This window comes from Pseudorasbora parva, chromosome 15 (assembly GCF_024679245.1).
Source record: "Pseudorasbora parva isolate DD20220531a chromosome 15, ASM2467924v1, whole genome shotgun sequence".
NCBI lineage: Eukaryota > Metazoa > Chordata > Actinopteri > Cypriniformes > Gobionidae > Pseudorasbora > Pseudorasbora parva.
Window position 1 is genome coordinate 3,927,534 of NC_090186.1, and position 23,572 is coordinate 3,951,105.

Here is a 23,572-nt window from a genome sequence, read left to right on the forward strand (position 1 = left end):
CAACCTCCCAAATTTCCAAACTAGAAAGGCTCCATTTAGAACAGAACATGCATCAATGACAGGATTGACATTGGTTAAGTTAAACACGGTTAAGGAGGAGCTGGGTAGCAAAGCAGCAAGTCCCGCAATAGCTATAAGGGGCCGGCTATGTAGGAGCCATTTTTGCATTTGAGTTCATCTAAATTATTTTCTATTTGAGCACTGGTATGTTTGTTAGATTAGGGTCTTTTATTTTGTAGAGACTTTTATTTTGATGGGTGGTGAGAATATTTGAAAAAAGAAAATGGCCACCTCTCACATTCGAAACAAAAGTAACATAGGAAGCTTGTAGAAGGAAATCCAATTACAAAAAGCCTTTATTAAACTGGCTATTTCATGATAGAAAGTATAAAAGACATGGGGGGAAAAAACAACCCACGCGTAGCGGCCCAAACAGCCTTCTTCAGGGTATGTGTTACAATCAAACAATTTACTCTTTTATAGATGCTGATTAGAAACACCTGAATGACAAATCACATGCACATACAGAGAAGGTCCAGTAGGAGGTTACATAGCAACAAAAGGCATATCAGAAAAAGGGGCTGAAATCTATTTCTCCGTTCAAACCAGGGTATATTGTGGCCTGTAACTCATATATATATATATAAAATGTTTCTCTCTGTAAAAGTCATTTTAATCGGTCACCACCCCGAATGCTCTTTTTGATCATTTAGTTTGTTTCTGTATTGATTCTATATAAAATTGCAGATACAATGTAAAGTATTTGCTCTGGCTTTTGTTTTAAATCATTTTATTCCGTTATTATTTGCTTGTTGTCATCTGATGACGACACGCAGAATGTGGCAGTTGGTCTGTGTTGTGTTTGTCCCCCCCCTCCTCCACTGTGATTGGACGGCTGGGTGAAGAGTGACAGTGATGAGCGCTGCGTTTTACATTCTTCAACTCTCGGCGACCAGTTAAAACCGCTGAGCGCTCGAGCGCTTGAGCGTGAAATACTCGCCCAGTGCCTCGTTGCGCTCCAGGCGTTCTAAAAACGCGGCGCTCTCATTGAAAACAATTGAAAACGCCAGCCAGCAGCGAGAAAAACCGCTTTGGTGGACACACGGCCTTAGGCCTTCTGGATTACTATTGTGCACATTTTGAAAATGCTTTACCATAGGGTAATCTAAATGAGCTTTTCTAATGGCATTTTTATGCTCCGATACTCTGTCTTTGAGACGTCTCTTGGTCCGGCCTACATAAAAACATCCACATTAGCCAATGTGGATGTTTTTATGTAGGCCGGACCAAGAGACGTTCCCGACCCCAAAGAGCACCTTCAAATAATCCTTTTCTAACTCCTTGAGCACCCAGGACACTTTTTTTTCCGAGCTGTTGGAACGTTTAAGCACACAGTTCTTTACCATCGCTATTTGAATCATTGAATCACTGTTGAACATTTATTGAACATTTAGTTGATATTAAATTGTGCCTTCACCCACCCTTTAACTACCACCCCTCGTCAACCTTGTAACAATCGCTTGCTTGTTGGGCTACTGGAGTCCATGCTTTGTTGCTATTACAACCTGCTTACCCGTCTGCTGCTTGTCTTGCTCTACTCACCTGGCCCGGACATCCATCGGCTGGAACCTGTCACATCCACCACAAAAAGGTACAATTAAAATTTCTATAAGTCGAATAGCTTGTCAGAGAAGCTAAGCTATACGTCCCAGCTAAGAGTGGTCCGCCAATACATTACCAACTAAGACTGAACTAAAGCAAGCTACACGTCAGACGCCCTGTTTGAGATTTGCCAATTGAGTGCATGGGAATTGGATAAGCTGATATGGGCGGGGATGGAATTTTTCCAATCAGCTGATAGCGGAGCTTGACTACAGGGTTGCCAGGTTTTCACAACAAATCCTGCCCAATTGCAAATCAAAACTAGCCCAAAATCGCCTTTTGGGCGGGTTCCCTGAAATGAAAATGTAAATTCTGTCATTAATTCCTCCTGTGGTCGGACACCCGTCAGACCTCCGTTCATCGTCACACACAGATGAAGATATTAGTGTTGAAATCCGATGGCTCAGAAAGGCCTTCATTGACACCAATGTCATTTCCTCTCTCAAGACCCATAAAGGCACTAAAGACGTCGTTACAAAGCTCATCTCACTACAGCGGCTCTACAATCATTTTATGAAGAGGCGAGAATAGTTTTAGTGCGCAAAAAAAACGAAATAACGACTTATATAGCGATGGGGCGATTTCAAAACAAAGATTCGAACCGTTATGAATCAGTGAATCGATTCATGATTCGGATCGCCAAAGTCACATGATTTCAGCAGTTTGACACGCGATCCGAATCATGAATCGATTCACTGATTCATAACGGTTCGAATCTTTGTTTTGAAATTGCCCCGTCACTATATAAGTAATTATTTAGTTGTTTTTTTTGCGTACAAAGAGATAAGACTTGACACTGACAGCATGACGCATGGCTGACCTCAGTGTTAAAGTTGTGTCTGGATCTACAGAAGACGTGAGGACAGAAACGACGGTGACCTTGAGCGGCTCAGCCACATTACATGATGGGGTTTTTACTGGAGAGCTCAAGCCGTTCTCATCTACTATATCACTGAAATACACCCACAGACTCAAATGAGCTATGAATAATGCAGGCATTATTTTTTGCAGCGTGTATAATGTGCGCTCAGAAGAGAAAAACACTCAGAAGAAAGCTTCTGAACCTAATCCTGAAATAATTTTATGGATTTATTTTTAATTTTTAATTAAATTTTATGAATTAAGATCATAATTCATCACTAGAAAATAAATGAAACATGAGTCATTTAAAGGGATAGTTCACCCGAAAATGAGACTGATTTTTATCTGCTGACCCCAGGGCATCTGAGATGTCTTAAGACATCAGTGTGTCGTCACGAGCCACAGGGTTTAATATGGATTCGTATGTGTGTGTGTTTTTTACTCTCATAGAAATACACCCCATTGACATGCATTATACAAGCAACGGTTGAGTTAAAAATCTTCATTTGTGTTCTCCTGAACATCTCGGACGCCCTGGGGTCAGCAGATAAACATCACACACTCATTTTTGGGGGAACTATCCCTTTAAGATATTTCTTCTTAAACAGAACCGTATGACATAAAGGGTTATTTAAAATTGAGTCAAGAACCTGTGACTGTCTGTTCTATATAGCACACCAATTAACCTTTTCCCTGAGTGTGTTTGCAATGCCTGGGTATCCCACAATGCAATGGACTCAACATCTCCAATTATTGTACTGTAATTTAAAATATTTATTTCAGATAATATAAAAGAACAAAAGGAAATCCTGCACACTAAAACTCATTTCAATACATTTACACAATACACTTCAATGTTTTGAAGAAGAGTTTCATGTGTTAATGTACCCATTCATGTGTGTATGGATCCTTAAATGTATTTGTGTATCTAAAACGTGTGTATACTGCATGTATGATGTTATGGTACTAATGATTCAGCTAATGAGACATTCAGTCATTGAGTGTGATTTACTAATGAATGGTTCTCTGCAACGATTGGTCATGTTACCTTTTTAAATGTCATGGATTTTGAGTGTTATATATATATATGCCTGATGGAGGTCACGAGACCGAAACGTTGCTAATAAAATGTTTCTGATTTTTGCAAGTAGCAAGTATTGTGTTCCAGATTTCCTTTTTTTGTTTATTGAGATTTTTGGATCTGGGTATCCTTCGTCCTGCGCACCTACACTGTACAAATTATTTAGAAAATAAGTTACCTGGTTGCATTAAAATTTTGAGTTAATTGAAATTAAAATTTTGAGTTAATACACTGAACATTTTTTGAGATTCGACAACCTTTATTCAAATATTATTAAAAGATTTTGTAAGCATATTGGGTAATTGTGTGTTTTATTTGTGATGACGCAGTGAAACATGCCAAATAGTGCTATTTTCATGATTTATCAATTTTTTAAATCTGGTTCAGATACAAAAATATTTTGAGTTTCTATTTATTAAACAAATTTCCTTCATTGTATCAAGTCAAATTTAAAATTTCAATAAACTCAAAATTTTAAGGCAACCAGGTTACTTACTTTTCAAGTTAAACAAACAAAAACCAACAATACTTTTGTACAGTTTTACAGTGTGTCTATTAGCTACAGGTGTGCGAGGGTAATTGTGCATTAATAGATAATATAAAAGAAAAGAAAAACTGCTGCCTTAAATTTGTGTGAAATAAAAGTGCGAAATAAAAAGTAACATTATATGCATTTTATATAATTCCTCTTATTTTGATTCTGTAAGGTGTGTGTAAACTTTTGAGCAAGACTGTAGATCACTGAAGAGTAAACTAAATCTCATTTACAGTCAGCTGGAATTCTTGCTTTAAATTGAAAATATTTCCTACTTGTACCTCAGAGAAAATCAAATCACCGTCACACGGCAGACCCGTTTGAGATGTGGCCCGCGGGCGCAGGGTTCACCTTCTCCTGTTCGGCCGCTGCCGGGACTGTATTCACTCCTTCATCATTCAGCTGGTGTTGTGGTGTGGGAGTTTGTGGAAGACTTTGAAAGGTTCTACCTCAGGCTACTGAACATGTATTTGCACTTGAATGAAATGAAAGCAGCACACATGAACACAGATTTACTGGAACTTGGACTTGCTTATTTGAAACATGTTTGGATCCAAATGTGTCAAACACAAACCTCTTTATTCGGAATATGATCCCTTCTGAAAGCCAGATTATTTGATATGTGTTTTAATTAGATAATTTAAAAATGCCTCATTTGACAATTGTGGAAGTAGCCGCTTATATCGGCTGATTTGGTAAGCCAGGGTTTCTGCAGGTTTAATGAAGGGGAATTAAAGACATTCAAAGAATATTTTATGAATAAAAGTCTAAGCACACACTGAGTTGTATTAGCAACACTTCCACGTTTGAAAATATAATTTTCAACAGATCTCCATTACCTTTTAACTTATCTTACCAAAAAACAAATAAATAAAATAAAATATTATATCTTGTGAGTGCATACATTGACAGATATTTGTTTCTTGTTTTAAGCATAAACTCACTTCATTTTGTTTAATTTATCAGAAGACAAGCGTTAATCTCTCCATTTTGCATGTTAAGTAAATGTGTCGTGATTTAAGCATGTTCAGTCAGGGTAAACCCAATTGTGTTCAGTCATGTGAACTATGCCCGTTGATCACTCCTCTTGTGCTGTAGAAAATACAGAGCAGACTCCACAGACCAGTGTTCAGTCTTAAACTGAGCTTGGTCTGCTGATAGCCAGACAAACATGTTCAGATATTTGTAATGGAAAACACAATTTATATATATATATATATATATGTATATATATATATATATATATAATATATTTGCAGTTACTAATTTAAAGGATAAATTTAATTAAAATGTCTAATTAATTGAAATCATGAAACAGACAATTTAACAGCAATTTATTTAAAGTTTAACCAAAAATATTTTTTTAGGGCCCTATTGGCGCATGAGTATCTGAGTGTGTTTAAAATGATGTTATGATCCGGAGACTGAGAGTAACGCAGATATGACGCCATTGACAGGCGACTCCCTCAGACGTCCCGGTTCATTGGGTAAAATAGCAATTTTCTCACAGTTTACAAATAGTTGGAAACATTTGGGATATTGTAAGAACTCAACTGAACAAAATATATAACACTGGCCTGGTAGTTTTTGGATATTTTTTACTGCAAAAATCCTACATAGTGCACCTTTAAGATTTTTTTTTTAAATATTCATTTTTCAAAGCCAAGATCTGTCACATGACTAAAGGTCAAGTTCATCCAAAAGAGTCCAAGGCCAAGTCCAAGTCCAAGGCCAAGTTTATCCACATATCCCAGTGTTGTTAAATCGGTTGCAATCTGCTGTTTTTGCAGTCATTTCTATTAACCAGCATTAAAGGACTGCAATAATTATTGTCAAAAGTTTAGATTTTTCTAGGGCAGCCTAGAACAATGGCTAAATAATAGATATTTGGCTACTGGGTCATAATAACGGTAACACCTTATTTTACTATGTCCTTGTTACGCATTACATACTTAGTAATTATTATGGTAAATAATTACAAGCAACTAACCTTAAACCAAACCATTATCCCTTATAGTAAGTTCATGTTGAATATTACTCAGTACTGTGTAATAACATTGCAATCCTTTGATTAAAACGATCAGAGACATTTGTTAACATTTATTAATAGGGTCAGTTTTGATTTCATGAGTTACTTTATATCAGCCAAATACTGCTTGATGCTCGTCTCCTCTCATCATGAGCGTTTTGAGGCATCATAAATCCACCAGAATTGCAATATGGGCTGCAATCAAAGTCTAATCACTTCAGCATGCAGATGAGCTCCACACAGCCTCATAGTGTCGCATCTCAGGGACTCTTTCCTTCATTTGTCTTATGAGGAAACGACTCTAGAAGAAAAGAGGACATGAATGTCAGGTGTGACTGAGTCCCCAGAGACGTGATAATGTCAGCTCTTCTCCGACGTGTGGATCTGATCTCTTCACATCAGGTTTCAATATTGTAAAGATGAGACGTGCGAGAGCAATAAAGAATGCTGTTAAATTTAGCCGTGACAGTTCAATTACGAGTGACAACTGATGAATGTTCACACATCCTTATGAATGACAAAAACAAGATCCAACATTAAGTTCAGCTGAAATGATCACATGTGACCTAGTATCAATATCGACACATACCGTTGGTTTCAATCAGTTGTTTGACTCTTACCCATTCAACCGAGGCTCAGGTCGAATTATTGCCATTCATGATCGTTTACTAAAATCTGCATTGTTTATACTTTTGATCTTTTTTTTTTACAAAATTCGTACCTTTCATTGAACTAAAACGATTGCACGTGGGGGATATTTATAACTCACATTATAAAATAAATACTTTTTATCTAGTTTACATTTGCCACAATTATTAGCACTTCCTTTTCCCAGGATAGCAGCTCTGAGTCTTCTTCTGTAAAGCCTGATGAGTTTGGAGATCAGAGTCCATTCCTTCATCCAGAATCTCTCCAGATCCCTCAGATTCCAGGGGTGCTTCTCAATATCCCCCCTCATTTCCTCGCTCCTCCGTCCTCCATCCTATGACCCGGAAACCGATGGAGCTCAGCCATCTTGTAGGAGATCTCAATTCTCTAATTGCACCTCGAGGAGGCGAGGATGGAGGAGTGAGGAGCTACCTGAGGAGTCGTGAGCGAGGATACACAGGAGTATCCTTAGCGGAAGTGTTTTATCGATTAAACGTGACGCACGCATTAATTCCCCCCCCTTCACATCGTGCCACAGTTTATTAATCATTATTATTATGTTTACATGTACAAGACACAAATGTTTGTCAAATAACAACACCTGACAGCTGCAGAATTATATCAACGCACAAGAAAATGAAAGAAACAAATAGAAACTTATATACAACGAAAAAAGTTAATAACTGGAATTCGTTGTTAATAATAACTGGTAATATTGATTAAAATATGGACAAATGTGGTATTTTGTGGAGGCTGAAGCTTACAATATAAATAGTTATCTCTAATGTTCAAGAATCCCGACTAAATCCAGCGGTGTAGAGTCATCATTAACTGACGCCGCTTTGAAGTGACGTTAAAGGGAGCGAGGATATATCAATTCACTTGATTCAATTCCTCCGTCCTCGCGTCTTTTCCTCGTGCCTTTCCCTCACATCCTGAAGGGGCGGAGCTAAGGCGCGAGGAAAGGAAGCTAGGAAAGGAAACGAGGATGCACAAATAAGAATTGGGAAGCACCCCAGCTCTTCTCTTCAGCTCATCACTCATTTTCTATTGGGTTCAGCTCAGGAACTGGGACGGCATTGGCAGAAGCTTCATTTGTGCTCAGTCACACATTTTTGTGTTGATTCTGATGTTTGTTTTGGATCATTGTCCTGATGGAAGATCCAACCACGGCCCATTGTCAGATTTCTAGCAGAAGCGTCAGGTTTAGATTTTTTATCTGTTGGTATTTGCTAGAATCCATGATACCATGAATCTGAACAAGATGTCCAGGACCTCCAGCAAAAAAACAGACCCACAACATTAAAGATCCAGCGGTGTGTTTAACCGTAGGGGACTTTATCCCTGTCTGCACCAAAGCATCTGGTGGCTCTGTCATTAGTGTCATGTGACCACAGAACCAGGTCCATCTGAAGCTCCAGTCGTGTCTGAACTGGATCTGCTGGAGTTTGTTTCTGGATGAGCGAGGAGGATTTTTCTTCAAACCCTCCCAAACAACATGTGGTGATGTTGGCGCTGTTTGATCACTTTTTTATTCTTTCTGAGCCCGAGACTCAACTAATCTCTGCACTTCTCCAGCTGTGATCTCGGAGAGTCTTGGTCCACTTCTCTTCTTGTGCATTAGGACGATACACACACACACGCACGCACGCCCTCTTCCAGGCAGATTCAGAACATCTTTAGTTGCTTGAACTTCTTAATTATTGCCCTGATGCTGGAAATCGGATTTTCAATGCTTTAGCTCTTTACTTTCTATTTTGTAAAGCTCAACAATCTTTTGCTGCACATCAGAACTATATTCTTTGGTTTTACTCATTGTGATGAATGATTAATTTTCTCATATTTATACTCCTGTGGAACAGGAAGTCATGGCTTGACAATTTCATGCTCTAATCACCCTGGTGTGCTAAAATATACTTAGGATATATTTTACTCATCAATAATTATGGCCAACATTCATGGAAGAAAACCATTTATTTCAATGTGAGATTTTCCACCATTCTCAATTGTTTTACTCAAATGAAAGGTTAGAATTTTGTGGATAAAAAGGATAAACAATGCCGATTTATTTATCAGGGGTAATAATAATTCTGACCACAACTGTATATCTTGTATCAATCCTTTATCTGTAATGTATTGTAAATGTGAAGGTATTGGCAGCTGGAAATCTTTATTTTGGATTTATTGCTTTAATATTTTATTTTCCAAAACAATGAGCCAAAAGATCCAGGAAAACTTAAATACACCTGGCATTTTTTAGAAACAAAACCTGAGAAAAAAGGGATTGGGGTGACATTTTCAAATAAGCAAAATGACATACAAAACACTCTCACCAAACAAACACAATCACAGGCCATGAGCCCATGAGAGCTCCAGATCTGGGCAAATTCCACAGTGTTTTCAGTGTTTCAGGTCTGAATCGAGACAATCTAGCACACTTTACTGCTCGGTTCAGTAAAAAAAGGAGCTGCAGAACAAACAATGCAAAGAGAAGGAGCGCCTGTAGCAAATACAGAACATAAAAAAAGAAAACAATGCAATTTATTTTACTTTTTATTCTTTTAAATAAGAACGTGCCTAAGCACTCAATGCTGAAACAAGCTCTCTCAACAGTGTCTTTAAATAGATCATCATCATCATCATCATCTTCAAGATCCGAAGCCAAAGTGAGGCCAAAAAGCAAAATGTTCTCCAAAAGTCTCTCCTCTTGCGGTGTGGACCGGCAGAGCTGCTGAACATTTTGGGAATAAAAAAATACCAAACTGCTTAAATTGTGCCCCGCCGGCACTGCGCTACTGCGGGATGCTGTGATTGGCTCTTTTCGGCGGCGGGGGGGGCATGAGCTCGGAGTCGGCCGGGTTCTTCCGGGATTGCATCTGAGCGCACCGGTCCAGAAACTCGAACAGAATTTGCTTTGTGACAGGATGCTGGATACTGTTGCACACAGCTGTGAGGACGACAGGAGACAAAGTGAGGATTTCCAACAGAGTTTGGCTACCTTTAGGAAGAATAACTAGGGTTGGGAATCAAAAATCGATTTCAAATGTTTTGCTCTAACAAGTCAAAATGTCCTTGTTGTTTTTTCTTAAAGGTAAATTTGAGCAGCATCTAGTGGTGAGGTAGAAAGAATCGTCTCCTTCTAAGGTAAAAAAACATAACGGTTTATTCTTTAAAGGGTTAGTTCACCCAAAAATGAAATGTGTGTCATTAACTCCTCACCATAATGTCGTTCCACTCCCGTAAGACCTCCGTTCATCTTCACACAGTTTAAGATATTTTATATTTAGTCCGAGAGCGTATGCAAGTGTATGCACACTATACTGTCCATGTCCAGAAAGGGAATAAAAACATCATCACAGTAGTCCATATGAGACATCAGTGACAAATAAAGATTCAAACGGTTATGAATCAGCGTATTGATTCATGATTCGGATCGAGTGTCAAACTGCTGAAATCACATGACATTGGCGATCCGAATCATGAATCAATCCGCTGATTCATAACCGTTTGAATCTTTATTTGAGGATTGAAGACCAAACGCGGAAGAGAAGACAATGCTGAATAAAGTCGTAGTTTTTGTTATTTTTGGACCCAAATGTATTTTGGATGCTTCAAGAGACTCTAATTAACCCACTGATGTCTCATATGGACTACTGTGATGATGTTTTTATTCCCTTTCTGGACATGGACAGTATAGTGTGCATACACTTGCATACGCTCTCAGACTAAATATAAAATATCTTAAACTGTGTGTGAAGATGAACGGAGGTCTTACGGGTGTGGAACGACATTAGGTGATGAAATTATAGTCGACTAGTCGCTGATGACGTCCTTAATAAACAATAACCCTGAACCTTGAGCTGAGATCCGCACATGGGTTTTCTTGTGCACAGCACATCTATGGCATGACACAGTGAGGTTATATATGTTATTATACATGACGATGCCCATTAGGTCATTCCTCCTACATAACTGCTTTAGTACAGCTGTCAAATCTCAAGTCATCCACAGTGGCGCACAAGAAATCACCAATTATTGGACGCGTCAATCAAACATCTATTAAAGGAATATCAACGTACAGTAATAATCATGAAATAGTTTGAATGGGAGTCTAGTGGACTCGGGGATAAGTCCAAATCCTATTATGTTTGAGTACGGGTCAATAGCGAGTCCAAATGCACACGACCAAGACCATTAAAATATAGCCTTGAGACCGAGTCTGAGTACTACAACACTGAGTGATGAGAATCAGAACTGTTAAAAAATTTCATACAATACCCAACCCTAATAACTACCCTTCGATTAATGGTGCAAACATTTTAAGTCTCTTATATATAACTCATCTAATCACCTGAACACACACACACACACACACACACACACACACACACACACACAAACAAACACACACACACACAACTCTTACCCATGGCTGTGTCATATGAGTTGGGGAAGCTCTTGTCAACCCTCTGCCGCATGAACACCCAGGTGTTATTGACGAATGTGCACTCAATTATTTTATTATCATACTGTTTCAGATCCTTTGATATCTGGAACAAAAAGAAAAGAATAACAGGCATCAAAGCACTAGCAGGATTTTGAGAAAGAAATGACAGATGCATCATTCATCACCATAAAGCATTCTTGTAAACATGTACAACCCACATTGTTGAAGTCGCTATTTTCTTGTATTAATATTTGGGATTTCTTTGTCATGTCTTTTTATTCATATTGAAAGTACTGAGATGAATAAAACAGAAGCTTTTGAGGATGACATTAGGCTGAAGCCACTGATTACCACAGGGGTGTGTGATCCTGATTCTGAAGAGCTATTGATTACGGTTGAGCTTTAACAGCAGTTAAACACATCTAACAGCGGCTAATCAACGGCTTCGGGATTCACCAGACACTTTCAGGAAGTGGTGCTGGAGTCAAGCGTTGCAGGTTTGGAGACCCCTGATTAACAGAGGAGTTCATTGCATTTTGTATCCATTACAAAGTCTTCTTGGCACAGCCCTTGTGACGGTACTGGATCCACGGCTGTGTGTGTGTGTGTGTGTGTGTGTGTGTGTGTGGTTCCCTGATGATCCACTGCTGTGTGTGTGTTTTGTGATGGTTGTTCTTGAATCTATTGTTTGTCCTGATCAATATACGAACCGACGTTCGTCAGAAAAATCCTCAAATTCTTCAGTTTTCCAGCATCTTCTGCATATTTGAGCCCTTTTCAGCAGTGTGTGTGTGATTCTGAGATCTGAGGACGATTGAGGAACTCAAACACAACTATTAAAAAAGGCTCACACATTCACTGACGCTCCAGAAGGAAACACATTAAGAGCTGGGGGTGAAAACTTATGAATTTGAAGATTAAGGTAAATTGTACTTGTCAATTGTAATTTGTCTTCCGGGACACGTGAGTATCTTCTGTTGTTTCTGAAGGGCAGCATTACTTGAGAAGTGATTTTTAGACAAAATAAGAAAGATTTGGAAATCTTCATCCTGTTCATAAGTCTTCACCCCGGCGTTGTGTTTCCTTCTGGAGCGTCAGTGAATGTGTGAGCCTTTTTGATAGTTGTGTTTGAGTTCCTCAATTGTCCTCAGATGTCAGAATCACACACACACTGAAGGAAAGAGCTCAAATATGCAGAAGATGCTGGAAAACTGAAGACTTTGAGGATTTTTCTGAAGAAAGTTGGTCAGTTTAACTGATTAGGACAAACGAGACTCAAGAACAACCATTACAGAACACACAAATACAAACACACACACACGCACGCACGCACACGTGGATCATCAGGGTGCAACACAGTATTAAGAATCAAGGGTTCATACACTTTTTTTGAACAGGTCATTTGTATAAATTTAACTATAAATTTTCAACTGTTTGGTCTCGTGGATTCTATGTCAACATCTTTTATGTAAAATATCTTATTCAGGACAGTACTAAATAAAAAATAACTTCACAGATCCTGCAAGGGGTTCACAAACTTTCAAGCAGTACTGTATATGTAAAAAAACCCACTGATGCAGGAAGAGGGAATGAAACGAGCCGGATACAAACCTCCAAACTCTCCGCTACACGTGTCCGCCCTGCAGTGGGTGTGCCAACCACCAACCAAATTGTTGATCGTTTTTTGTAGGTTGTAAAGTAACTGCGGATGCGTGATGTGTAATTACAGCCACAACACAGATGTCTCAATACATGACAGTTTCACAAAGGCCTTAAGAAAACAGGAGCGCGTTTGGCCCAAGTAAGCGAGAGAAAGAAATATCTCAAAGATAAAGAGACTAGATCCTCACTTAACCATGGCAGGTTGGTGTGTGTGTGGGGGAGGAAGTGAGCTGGCAGTAAAGCCGCCCCCTTCTGCGCCTATTGGCATGATGGGATGAGTAAATATCCTCACCATCCAACAGTGAAGGGCATCTGTGTGCGCAGAGGGGAAGCTGAACATTTCAGGACTGACATACACACAACAATATTCCAAAGATTAATTAACCTTTGGTGGTGTGGTACCTTTTCTCGCAAAAAACACACATCTGCACCACGAACGGCTGAAAGAACGCAAACACGGACCACTTAACCGACTCGAACAGAGCCAAATATAATAGAGGAGTCAGGCCAAGGACACACTTTTCACACCCCACACAACTCCATCCACACACAAGTGTGGCAGAGATCCAGGGATGTTGTTCGGCTTTCGTCTGGCACGGAACATGATGCTCCTGTTAGTTTTGGATCGGACCATCGTGACACCACGGTCACCCTCTTGAAGTCCTGGCAGCCATTTACACACTCCACACGGTGCCCGAAGCGGCCAAATCCACTCCATTACAGCTTAAGCCTGCCAGACACCTTCCTGTTTGTTATCATCATACAGTCGTCGACAATAAAAAAGTAAATCAATTTAATGAAAGTTACAGTCAGGGGAACAACAGCCCCTCCAACCACACTGTGCGGAACTGTGTGTAAGAAATGTATTTCAATGAAACATAAACTGGCCCTGATATGTGACAAGACATTAAGAAATCATGTTAATTTCAAATACTTATATCACTGACAACTGTAGTCCGGACAGAATTTGGTCATTTAAAAGTTGTTGTTGCAGCCCTCAACTGATGTTGATGTTGACATGTTGTGTTTTGGCCTGAAGCTCCGCCCTCCACCTCTCGACCAATCACAAAGTCAGTAGTGTTTCGGGTTGCCAGATCTGCTCTAGTTCCCACAGCTGCATTTCTACAAACGTTCCTGCTGATCCTGCAGCCAATCTGCCAACCTCGAGTCATGGGGAGGGGGCGACACCGCTCTACAGTCATTCGGAAGTGATTGCAGTACCAGTTTTGGCCACAATCTTACACACACTTCCTTTAGGAGGGCTAACGAAACAATCACACGGTTACATCACCAGCCTTTCAGCAAATCACGTGTGACTATCAGTGTTGGGTGTAATTAGTTACTGTATTTTAATTACTTTTCCTTGAAAAAGTAAAGTAAGGGATTACTCTTATTTTTTCTGTAATTTAATTACAGTTACTTCACAAGTATTTGAACTAAATACTAAATATAATTATACATTATGCATACAATTATACACTTGTCTTTCCTGTAGCTCAACCAGTAGAGCGTGGCGCTAGCAACGTCAAGGTCATGAGTTCGATTCCCAGGGAAAGCAAGAACTGGCAATAATGTAAAAATGTGTAGATTGAATGCAATGTAAGTCGCTTTGGATAAAAGCGTCTGCCAAATGCATAAATGTAAAATGTAAATGTACATAATACAATAGTGGAATTCACTTTAAAAATTCATGTTTTATGTATCCTTTTCATATTTGTAATACTTTGGTCAGTTAATAAGAGTAATTTATGTAGTTTTATATTATTTATTTGAATGAATTAAAAGAGCCGTTTCATGTCTAACCTTGAATCGCTTAACTCGAGGTTGATATAAGATTTAGAAAGTAATTAGTAATAAGTACTTAAATACTTTTTGGAGAGAGTAATTTGTACAGTAATCTAATTACACTATTGAAGATGTAATTAGAAACTAGTAATTAATATTCATGAGTTAAGCATGAGGTGGTTCATATATATACCCGTATTAAAGAAATCCTATCACTGCATCAGTATGGTTAAAACGCTCTTTTTAAATAGCAGGACCATTATTGAGGTTGCATTTTTAAGATGCCTCGATTCAATCCTTCAACTCGGATGAGCTCTGTCTTACAGAAACTGAATAATTTGGGATGCTCTACATCACACTTGACACAAAAGCACATGTGTAACAAGGAGAAATGGGTGTTTTCTGGAAAGCGTTTAGATAAGGAGTCTTTCGTGCATTATTCTCTCGCATGATTACGCAGCCGGTTCAGTGGCGCGCCAGAAATCCCCAAGAGGACGGACCTCGGTGAATAGAGGCGGCCTCTGTTCTGTGCACCCTCTCAAATGTGAATATAATGAATATTAGCATTTATAAATATTACAAATATTATTTATTTATAAATAATATTCGCTTTTTATTATACAGCACAAGGCCAGCAACTGCTGTCATGTCCGAGTCTAGAAAAACTGATAGCCTGTCTGTGGAAATTTCAGCACATAATGCATGCTAAATAAACAGAATAACTTTATAAATGTTAACTGGGGGAGAGACACAGTCAGCAGCACTTCATACATGGTTTAGGATGAAGGAAATAAATCAGTTATGAATGAAAAAATACAAGTTACCATAGTTACCCATTTATTTACTAAGTGTGCATTTTAGAGACCGTAAAAAAACTATTTCCAAAATAGAAACTAGACTTGATTTGATTTGTGAACACAGACGGCGACTCCCCACGACATGTTCATCCCACAAAACAGTGAATCAACTCAACTCTGACTCCTATCGAGCTGGCATTAGCTGTTTCTGACGTCATTTCGCAACTATAAAGACATGCAATTCATCAGGGGAAATAATCCTCAACATCTCTGTTCTACATGAATACATCAGTGTTTTTATCACTTTATCTTCCATCTCTCTCTCTCTCTCTCTCTCTCATTTTTAATTCAAGGACAATACACCTTTAATAATACATGGAATCAATGTAAAATGTGTCAGATTTATTCAGGATGGCTAGTTTTCATCTGTATTTTCATCTGTCCCTGGGCAGCTTGATGATGAAAAAGATTACAATAAAAATAAAAATGAAAAAGATTACATAAAAAGCACACCTGCTTTAGGCCAGTGCTATTTATTTCAATATTTCAGTATCAATATGTATAGGAAAATCGGTAACACTTTACTTTCATGAACTAATAATGAACTGCACTTATAAAGCATTTATTTATCTTTGTTAATGTTAATCATCATTTACTGATACATTATTAAAATCCTGTTAACATTAGTTAATGCACTGTGAACTAACACGAACAGCTGGATTTATATTAACTAATGTTAACAAAGATTAATAAATACAGCACCAAATTAACTGCTTATGATTAGTTCATATTAATTAATACATTAACTAATGTTAACTAATGAAACCTTATTGTAAAGTGTTACCGAAAAATCAATATTTTTGAAAAAAATAAATAAAAAAAATATAGGCCATAAACTTCCATGTGACAAAATGTGAGCTGTGTGTGTCAATCGTTGTTGTTCAGATGTAAACAGAAGCCTAAATTAAATCTGTTCAGCATGTGAAGTGATCGTGTGTCTTCAGAAGCCACTCGTTTTACAACACCTTTACAGAACGTTTTGGATCTTTCAAGTTTTCGACTTTCAATGGATGGACAGAAAACTCTCAGGTTTAGTCGAAAATCCCTTAACTTGTGTTTCAAAGATTAACTTAAGTCTCATGTGTCTCAACCTAACCAAGAATAGGTTTACAGGGAGTGCAGAATTATTAGGCAAATGAGTATTTTGACCACATCATCCTCGTTATGCATGTTGTCTTACTCCAAGCTGTATAGGCTGGAAACCCTACTACCAATTAAGCATATTAGGTGATGTGCATCTCTGTAATGAGAAGGGGTGTGGTCTAATGACATCAACACCCTATATCAGGTGTGCATAATTATTAGGCAACTTCCTTTCCTTTGGCAAAACGGGTCAAAAGAAGGACTCGACAGGCTCAGAAAAGTCAAAAATAGTGAGATATATTGCAGAGGGATGCAGCAGTCTTAAAATAGCCAAGCTTCTGAAGCGTGATCATCGAACAATCAAGCGTTTCATTCAAAATAGTCAACAGGGTCGCAAGAAGCGTGTGGAAAAACCAAGGAGCAAAATAACTGCCCGTGAACTGAGAAAAGTCAAGCGTGCAGCTGCCAAGATGCCACTTGCCACCAGTTTGGCCATATATCAGAGCTGCAACATCACTGGAGTGCCCAAAAGCACAAGGTGTGCAATACTCAGAGACATGGCCAAGGTAAGAAAGGCAGAGAGTCGACCACCACTGAACAAGACACACAAGCTGAAACGTCAAGACTGGGCCAAGAAATATCTCAAGACTGATTTTTCTAAGGTTTTATGGACTGATGAAATGAGAATGAGTCTTGATGGGCCAGATGGATGGGCCCGTGGCTGGATTGGTAAAGGGCAGAGAGCTCCAGTCCGACTCAGACGCCAGCAAGGTGGAGGTGGAGTACTGGTTTGGGCTGGTATCATCAAAGATGAGCTTGTGGGGCCTTTTCGGGTTGAGGATGGAGTCAAGCTCAACTCCCAGTCCTACTGCCAGTTTCTGGAAGACACCTCCTTCAAGCAGTGGTACAGGAAGAAGTCTGCATCCTTCAAGAAAAACATGATTTTCATGCAGGACAATGCTCCATCACACGCGTCCAAGTACTCCACAGCGTGGCCGGCAAGAAAGGGTATAAAAGAAGAAAATCTAATGATATGGCCTCCTTGTTCACCTGATCTGAACCCCATTGAGAACCTGTGGTCCATCATCAAATGTGCGTTTTACAAGGAGGGAAAACAGTACACCTCTCTGAACAGTGTCTGGGAGGCTGTGGTTGCTGCTGCACGCAATGTTGATGGTGAACAGATCAAAACACTGACAGAATCCATGGATGGCAGGCTTTTGAGTGTCCTTGCAAAGAAAGGTGGCTATATTGGTTTCACTGGTAAAAATAAATAATTGAAATGGGTATAAATTTGTTTTTTGTTAAGTTGCCTAATAATTATGCACAGTAATAGTCACCTGCACACACAGATATCCCCCTAAAATAGCTAAAACTTAAAACTAAAACTTCCAAAAATATTCAGCTTTGATATTAATGAGTTTTTTGTGTTCATTGAGAACATGGTTGTTGTTCAATAATAAAATTAATCCTCAAAAATACAACTTGCCTAATAATTCTGCACTCCCTGTATATGTTTCAGTAAAAATGTTCAGAAATTAATTTAATTAATTTCTGAACATGTGTCCAGTTAATTCACTGAGTCTGGGCTTGCCAGGTCCACAAAGGATGCATGTCTGATTTTGGTCAAAAAGGGCGACCCGTTTAGAGGCCTACTTTTCAGACCGGCCTTCACATAAATAGGCCGATCAGAGATTCAGTACGGAGCTCGTGTGTGACACAATGTTCACCTGTCTGACTCAATTCATTAAAAGCACATCATGAAATGACACGACTAATTTCAGCAGAGTCTGTACTTGCGGTGAATCAAACCGAGGGAATAATCAAAGAAGGGAACCAATGTTTCTCTCACCTTCATTTGAGCAAAGGGCATGTCATAGCTCCCCACGTACAGGAGACCCACCGTCTGCGGGATCAGTCTGGAGAAAGAGACAAAATAAAGATCTAAATTAAATTTCACATCCCGACAAGCAAGCATTGTGATATTCCCCAAGACAGCAGAACTCTGGGAAATAATACCAGCTCTGCTATGGAGGATTGTCCTCCGATACTGCCATGTAATTAACTGGGCTTCATAATAAGTGCCTGCAAGACTTTCACAGCCAGGGTGAGGCTCCCAAATACAAAGACACAGCGCTTTATGATTGGAGGAGGAGTGTTCGGAAGGGAGAGTTTTTGAGGACAAGGAGTTTATGATTTTGAATGAGATGTCGGTAAATTTAGCACACACGCACACACGCACACACGCGCACACACACACACACACACACACACACACACACACACACACACACACACACACACACACACACACACACACACACACACACAAACAATTAAGGTGCTGGTCCCCTTTTGCTGCCAAAACAGCCCTGACCCGTTGAGGCATGGACTACACTAGACCCCTGAATGTGTGCTGCGGTATCAGGCACAAGGATGTTAGTAGCAGATCCTTTAAGTCTGCAACAATGCTTAGGTAGTTGGAGCGTGTCAAAGTAACATCCACATGGATGGAGGACCCAAGGTTTCCCAGCAGAACATTGCCCAAAGCATCACACTGCCTCCGCCGGCTCGCCTTCTTCCCATAGTGCATCCTGGGGCCATGTGTTCCCCAGGTAAGCCACACACACACACACACACACACACACACACACACACACTCGGCCATCCACATGATGTAAAAGAAAACGTGATTCCTCAGACCAGGCCACCTTCTTCCATTGCTCCGTGGTCCAGTTCTGATGCTCACGTGCCACTGTTGGTGCTTTCGGCGGGGTCAGGGGTCAAGCTTGGGCAAAATTGCTCAAATCCTTACACTTGCCCATCTTTCCTGCTTCTAACACATCAACTTTGAGGACAAAATGTTCACTTGCTGTCTAATATATCCCACCCACTAACAGGAGCCACGATGAAGAGATCATCAGTGTTATTCACTTCACCATTCATAATGTTATGCCTGATCAGTACATAATATATATATATACACACACATGCATACATACACAGTATATTATATTTGTTTTTAAAATAAGCCACTTTTAATGTATGTACAGTGCTGTGCAAGTCAGCAGGAAATATCTGATTGCATTTCTAAACATTCCTTTAATCGTAATAATGCAGTGAGATTTATTTATGCACAAGGGGAACGACAGCAGCTGGTATGATCTGATCTAACCATCATCGAGTCTGTGATTACATGAAGAAAAGAAAAAACGAAATCCATGTCAATGTCTCCAAGACGCTTAAAGAAACCGACCACAGACGTGTGTATAATATCTTTGAATTATTCTCACTTGGGGGATTTTCTCAGCGAATATTGATCTAAATATTGTAATGAATTCCGTTAAAACATTTAATGGATTACAACAATAATAAACATCAAAAATGATCACATCAGACAGATGACATCTCATCATCTGACTGAAATAATGAACAAATCAGGACTAGAAATGAATCATTGCAAATGTTTCCTTTGTCTTTCATTTGCCAAAAAACAGACCCTCTCCTCTCCGCTCATCACCGGAGGTCTATAATGGTCCCAGCTGTTCACACGTACACGCCCACTAAAATGTGTTACCATCCAAAATAGTAGTAAATCACCGGGGAGGAGACCGGATCCAAACACTGACAGTGAGGGCTAAAGCACACCCTGCCAGTCAAGCTAATGGGGCTGTGTGTTTGGAGCCTCCCGAAACACCAGCCTCTGTTACTGTGTGCTTGTTCTGTCCCTTTGAAACCCACATCACTTCAGTCTTTTGTCAAATAACGAAACCTCTGTAGTTGTTTACCTGGCCATTGAGATCAACTTCAGTGCCTCAACATCCAGAGACTGATTGATTGCTCATCTGAGCGGCCGCTGTGTTTGCCGGCTGCTCTTTCAGCAGGTGAACTTCACACTGGTGTGTCATTACGCTTTCCATAAATGGGATAGCAACACGCGAACTGCTGAAATGTGCATTTCTCTCCTATTATAATTAAGACCATCAAGCTCAACCATCTGCTCAGATTCATTTAGGAGTATATGGTCTTCTTTATTCACTTGATGATAATGTTTCAGAGGAAATTCTGTGAAATGTGTTCATGAAGCGCTGCCATAAATAGACTGGATGAACTGGATGGCTGCGTGTCAACTGCAATCTGTGAAACGTAAAGCCCCGTTCACACTGACAGCGATTAAAGCGTTAGCACAGTATCCAATCGCATCATTCGGCAGATCACGCTCTGCAATATTATTGGTCGAGGCTGTAGCGTCACCTCTCATTTGCATACAGGTCAGCATGCTCGATAACGAAAGGAAAAAACCCCGTTGAAAGTTCTCATTAATATACTCTCTGTATTCTAGTTAGGTTCACATGGTTTTCTCAAATAAATATAACTAAAGTACAGTTTCATTTTAATAACACTACTTTTTCCCATGTTTATTTTAATGTCCTCCTACATATTTTGAAGGTAAAAAATATTATAATTTTTCAATTATTATTACTATTTTTTTACAATAAATTGTACATTTCATTAAGCTTTTGGAATGGCACCAAAATAAATTATATAATCTGAAGTAACCTTATCATAAATGCATCAGATAATGTACATCATGACTGTACACGCCCCCTACTGCTGACTGGCTCTCTCTCTCCTCCCATCATGACTGTACACGCCCCCTACTGCTGATTGGCTCTCTCTCTCCTCCCATCCTGACTGTACACGCCCCCTACTGCTGATTGGCTCTCTCTCTCCTCCCATCATGACTGTACACGCCCCCTACTGCTGATTGGCTTAATCTCTCTCCTCCCATTATGAGTGTATACGCCCCCTACTGCTGATTGGCTTAATCTCTCTCCTCCCATCATGACTGTACACGCCCCCTACTGCTGATTAGCTTAATCTCTCTCCTCCCATCATGTGTACACGCCCCCTACAGCTGATTGGCTTTATCTCTTTCCTCCCATCATTTATGTGTACACGCCCCCTACTGCTGATTGGCTTAATCTCTCTCCTCCCATCATGACTGTACACGCCCCCTACTGCTGATTGGCTTAATCTCTCTCCTCCCATTATGACTGTACACGCCCCCTACTGCTGATTAGCTTAATCTCTCTCCTCCCATCATGTGTACACGCCCCCTACAGCTGATTGGCTTTATCTCTTTCCTCCCATCATTTATGTGTACACGCCCCCTACTGCTGATTGGCTTAATCTCTCTCCTCCCATCATGACTGTACACGCCCCTACTGCTGATTGGCTTAATCTCTCTCCTCCCATCATGTGTACACGCCCCCTACAGCTGATTGGCTACAAGTGTGTTGTGGTGCTCAGTCCGAATCCCTCTCAACAGGGTTTTACAAAATTACACTTTATTTTATTATTTTAGGGTTCAATTCTGACTGTTAACTAGTTGCTTATTAGCATGCATATTACTATTCTACATCCTCTAATCAAACACAATACATTATCTTAAACAACTACAATACTAACTATCAATAAGCAGTAAATTAGAAGTTTATTGAGGCAAAAGTTGTAGTTAATATATTAATATGTAATATGAATGTGTTCCCCGTGCTAAAGTGTTACCAGATTTTTTTCCTCAACATGATATCATAATTTTTTTGGGTCAAAAATTAAACACAGATGTTTATCATAGAAAAGGTGAATTTAATTCATTGAATGTATTCATTGCATTGTTCATGTACTTTTAAATAAATTGAAAAAAGGAGAATATCTAAACTGCCCCAGCCTCCAGAATCAGCAAAAGGCAAAACCGACAAGTCAGACGAGTGTGGTCTGCATGGGATTCTTGCCAGAGAAGGGAAAATGGAGGGTGACCAGACTGAAAATGGGAAGACAGTTCACCTTTTAACAAGTCCAGGACTGCAAGGGAGAGTGTTAGAGAGTTGGCATGTTTCAACTTCAGCCGTATGATAGAGGAGTCCAGACGTTTTGTCAAAGAAAGCCTTTGGAAGAACTTGAAAAATCAATACTAAAAGTTTGAATGGTTGTGGATAAAATCATCTCTTCATATCTTCTGATGCTTTGCAATGTGTGGCTCTCTCTCTCTCTCTCTCTCTCTCTCTCTCTCTCTCTCTCTCTCTCTCTCTCTCTCTCTCTCTCCCTCTCCTCTCCTCTCCTCTCTCCCTCTCTCTCTCTCGAAGGTCAGTTGAGATGTCACTGCTGTAGTTCATGCAGATACAGCATTAACTCAAAAGCTCAAAGTTTAGCTCCTGTTTACACTACAGAGTCTGTAAATTCAGGTTGAGGAAACAAAGGCTTATTGCAAAAATTTTACTAGACCATTGAGGCATGTTGTGAAAGAATGCTTTCTGCTGCTTTTAACACATGAAGCGTGTTTGTGGAGCAGCTCGCTTATTGAAATGTCTGTGTTTTCAAATTTGAAGCACAAATTCATTTCCTTAAAAATGGACATAAACGAACCCAAGATCTTCTCATTACCGCTCTCCAGCATTCAGCCTCGTCTATGCAAAGAGTCAGGGGTTCTTGTTTTATTTTATCCATCTCATTTCAAAGCTCTCGTCAAATAAAGAGGGCATGGTGAGAGGGAAAAACACTCACAGATAGAGAGAGAGAGAGAGAGAGAGAGAGAGAGAGAGAGAGAGAGAGAGAGAGAGAGAGAGAGGGAGAGAGAGAGAGAGAGAGAGAGAGAGAGAGAGAGAGAGGGAGGGAGAGAGAGAGAGAGAGAGAGAGAGAGAGAGAGAGAGAGAGAGAGAGAGAGAGAGAGAGAGAGAGAGAGAGAGAGGGAGAGAGAGAGAGAGAGAGAGAGAGAGAGAGAGAGAGAGAGAGAGAGAGAGAGAGAGAGAGAGAGAGAGAGGGAGGGAGAGAGAGAGAGAAAAAGAGAGAGAGAGAGAGAGAGAGAGAGAGAGAGAGAGAGAGCTGTGTGGGAGGAGAGTGTGGAGATGTCATCTCTCTCTGT

General features: G+C 39.7%; 1 protein-coding gene across 1 annotated transcript in view; it reads right to left on the reverse strand.

Moving 5' to 3' along the window:
- Positions 1 to 8,771: 8,771 nt before the first annotated feature.
- rngtt (RNA guanylyltransferase and 5'-phosphatase) overlaps positions 8,772 to 23,572 on the reverse strand; it is a 159,889-nt gene continuing 145,088 nt past the window's right edge. The window contains exons 14-16 of the mRNA XM_067416772.1: positions 18,503 to 18,569; positions 11,243 to 11,366; positions 8,772 to 9,763 (exon numbers count right to left, since the gene is read on the reverse strand). Coding sequence (XP_067272873.1) covers positions 9,609 to 9,763; positions 11,243 to 11,366; positions 18,503 to 18,569 — 346 coding nt within the window. The 3' untranslated portion in view covers positions 8,772 to 9,608. The remainder of the gene's footprint in view (positions 9,764 to 11,242; positions 11,367 to 18,502; positions 18,570 to 23,572) is intronic.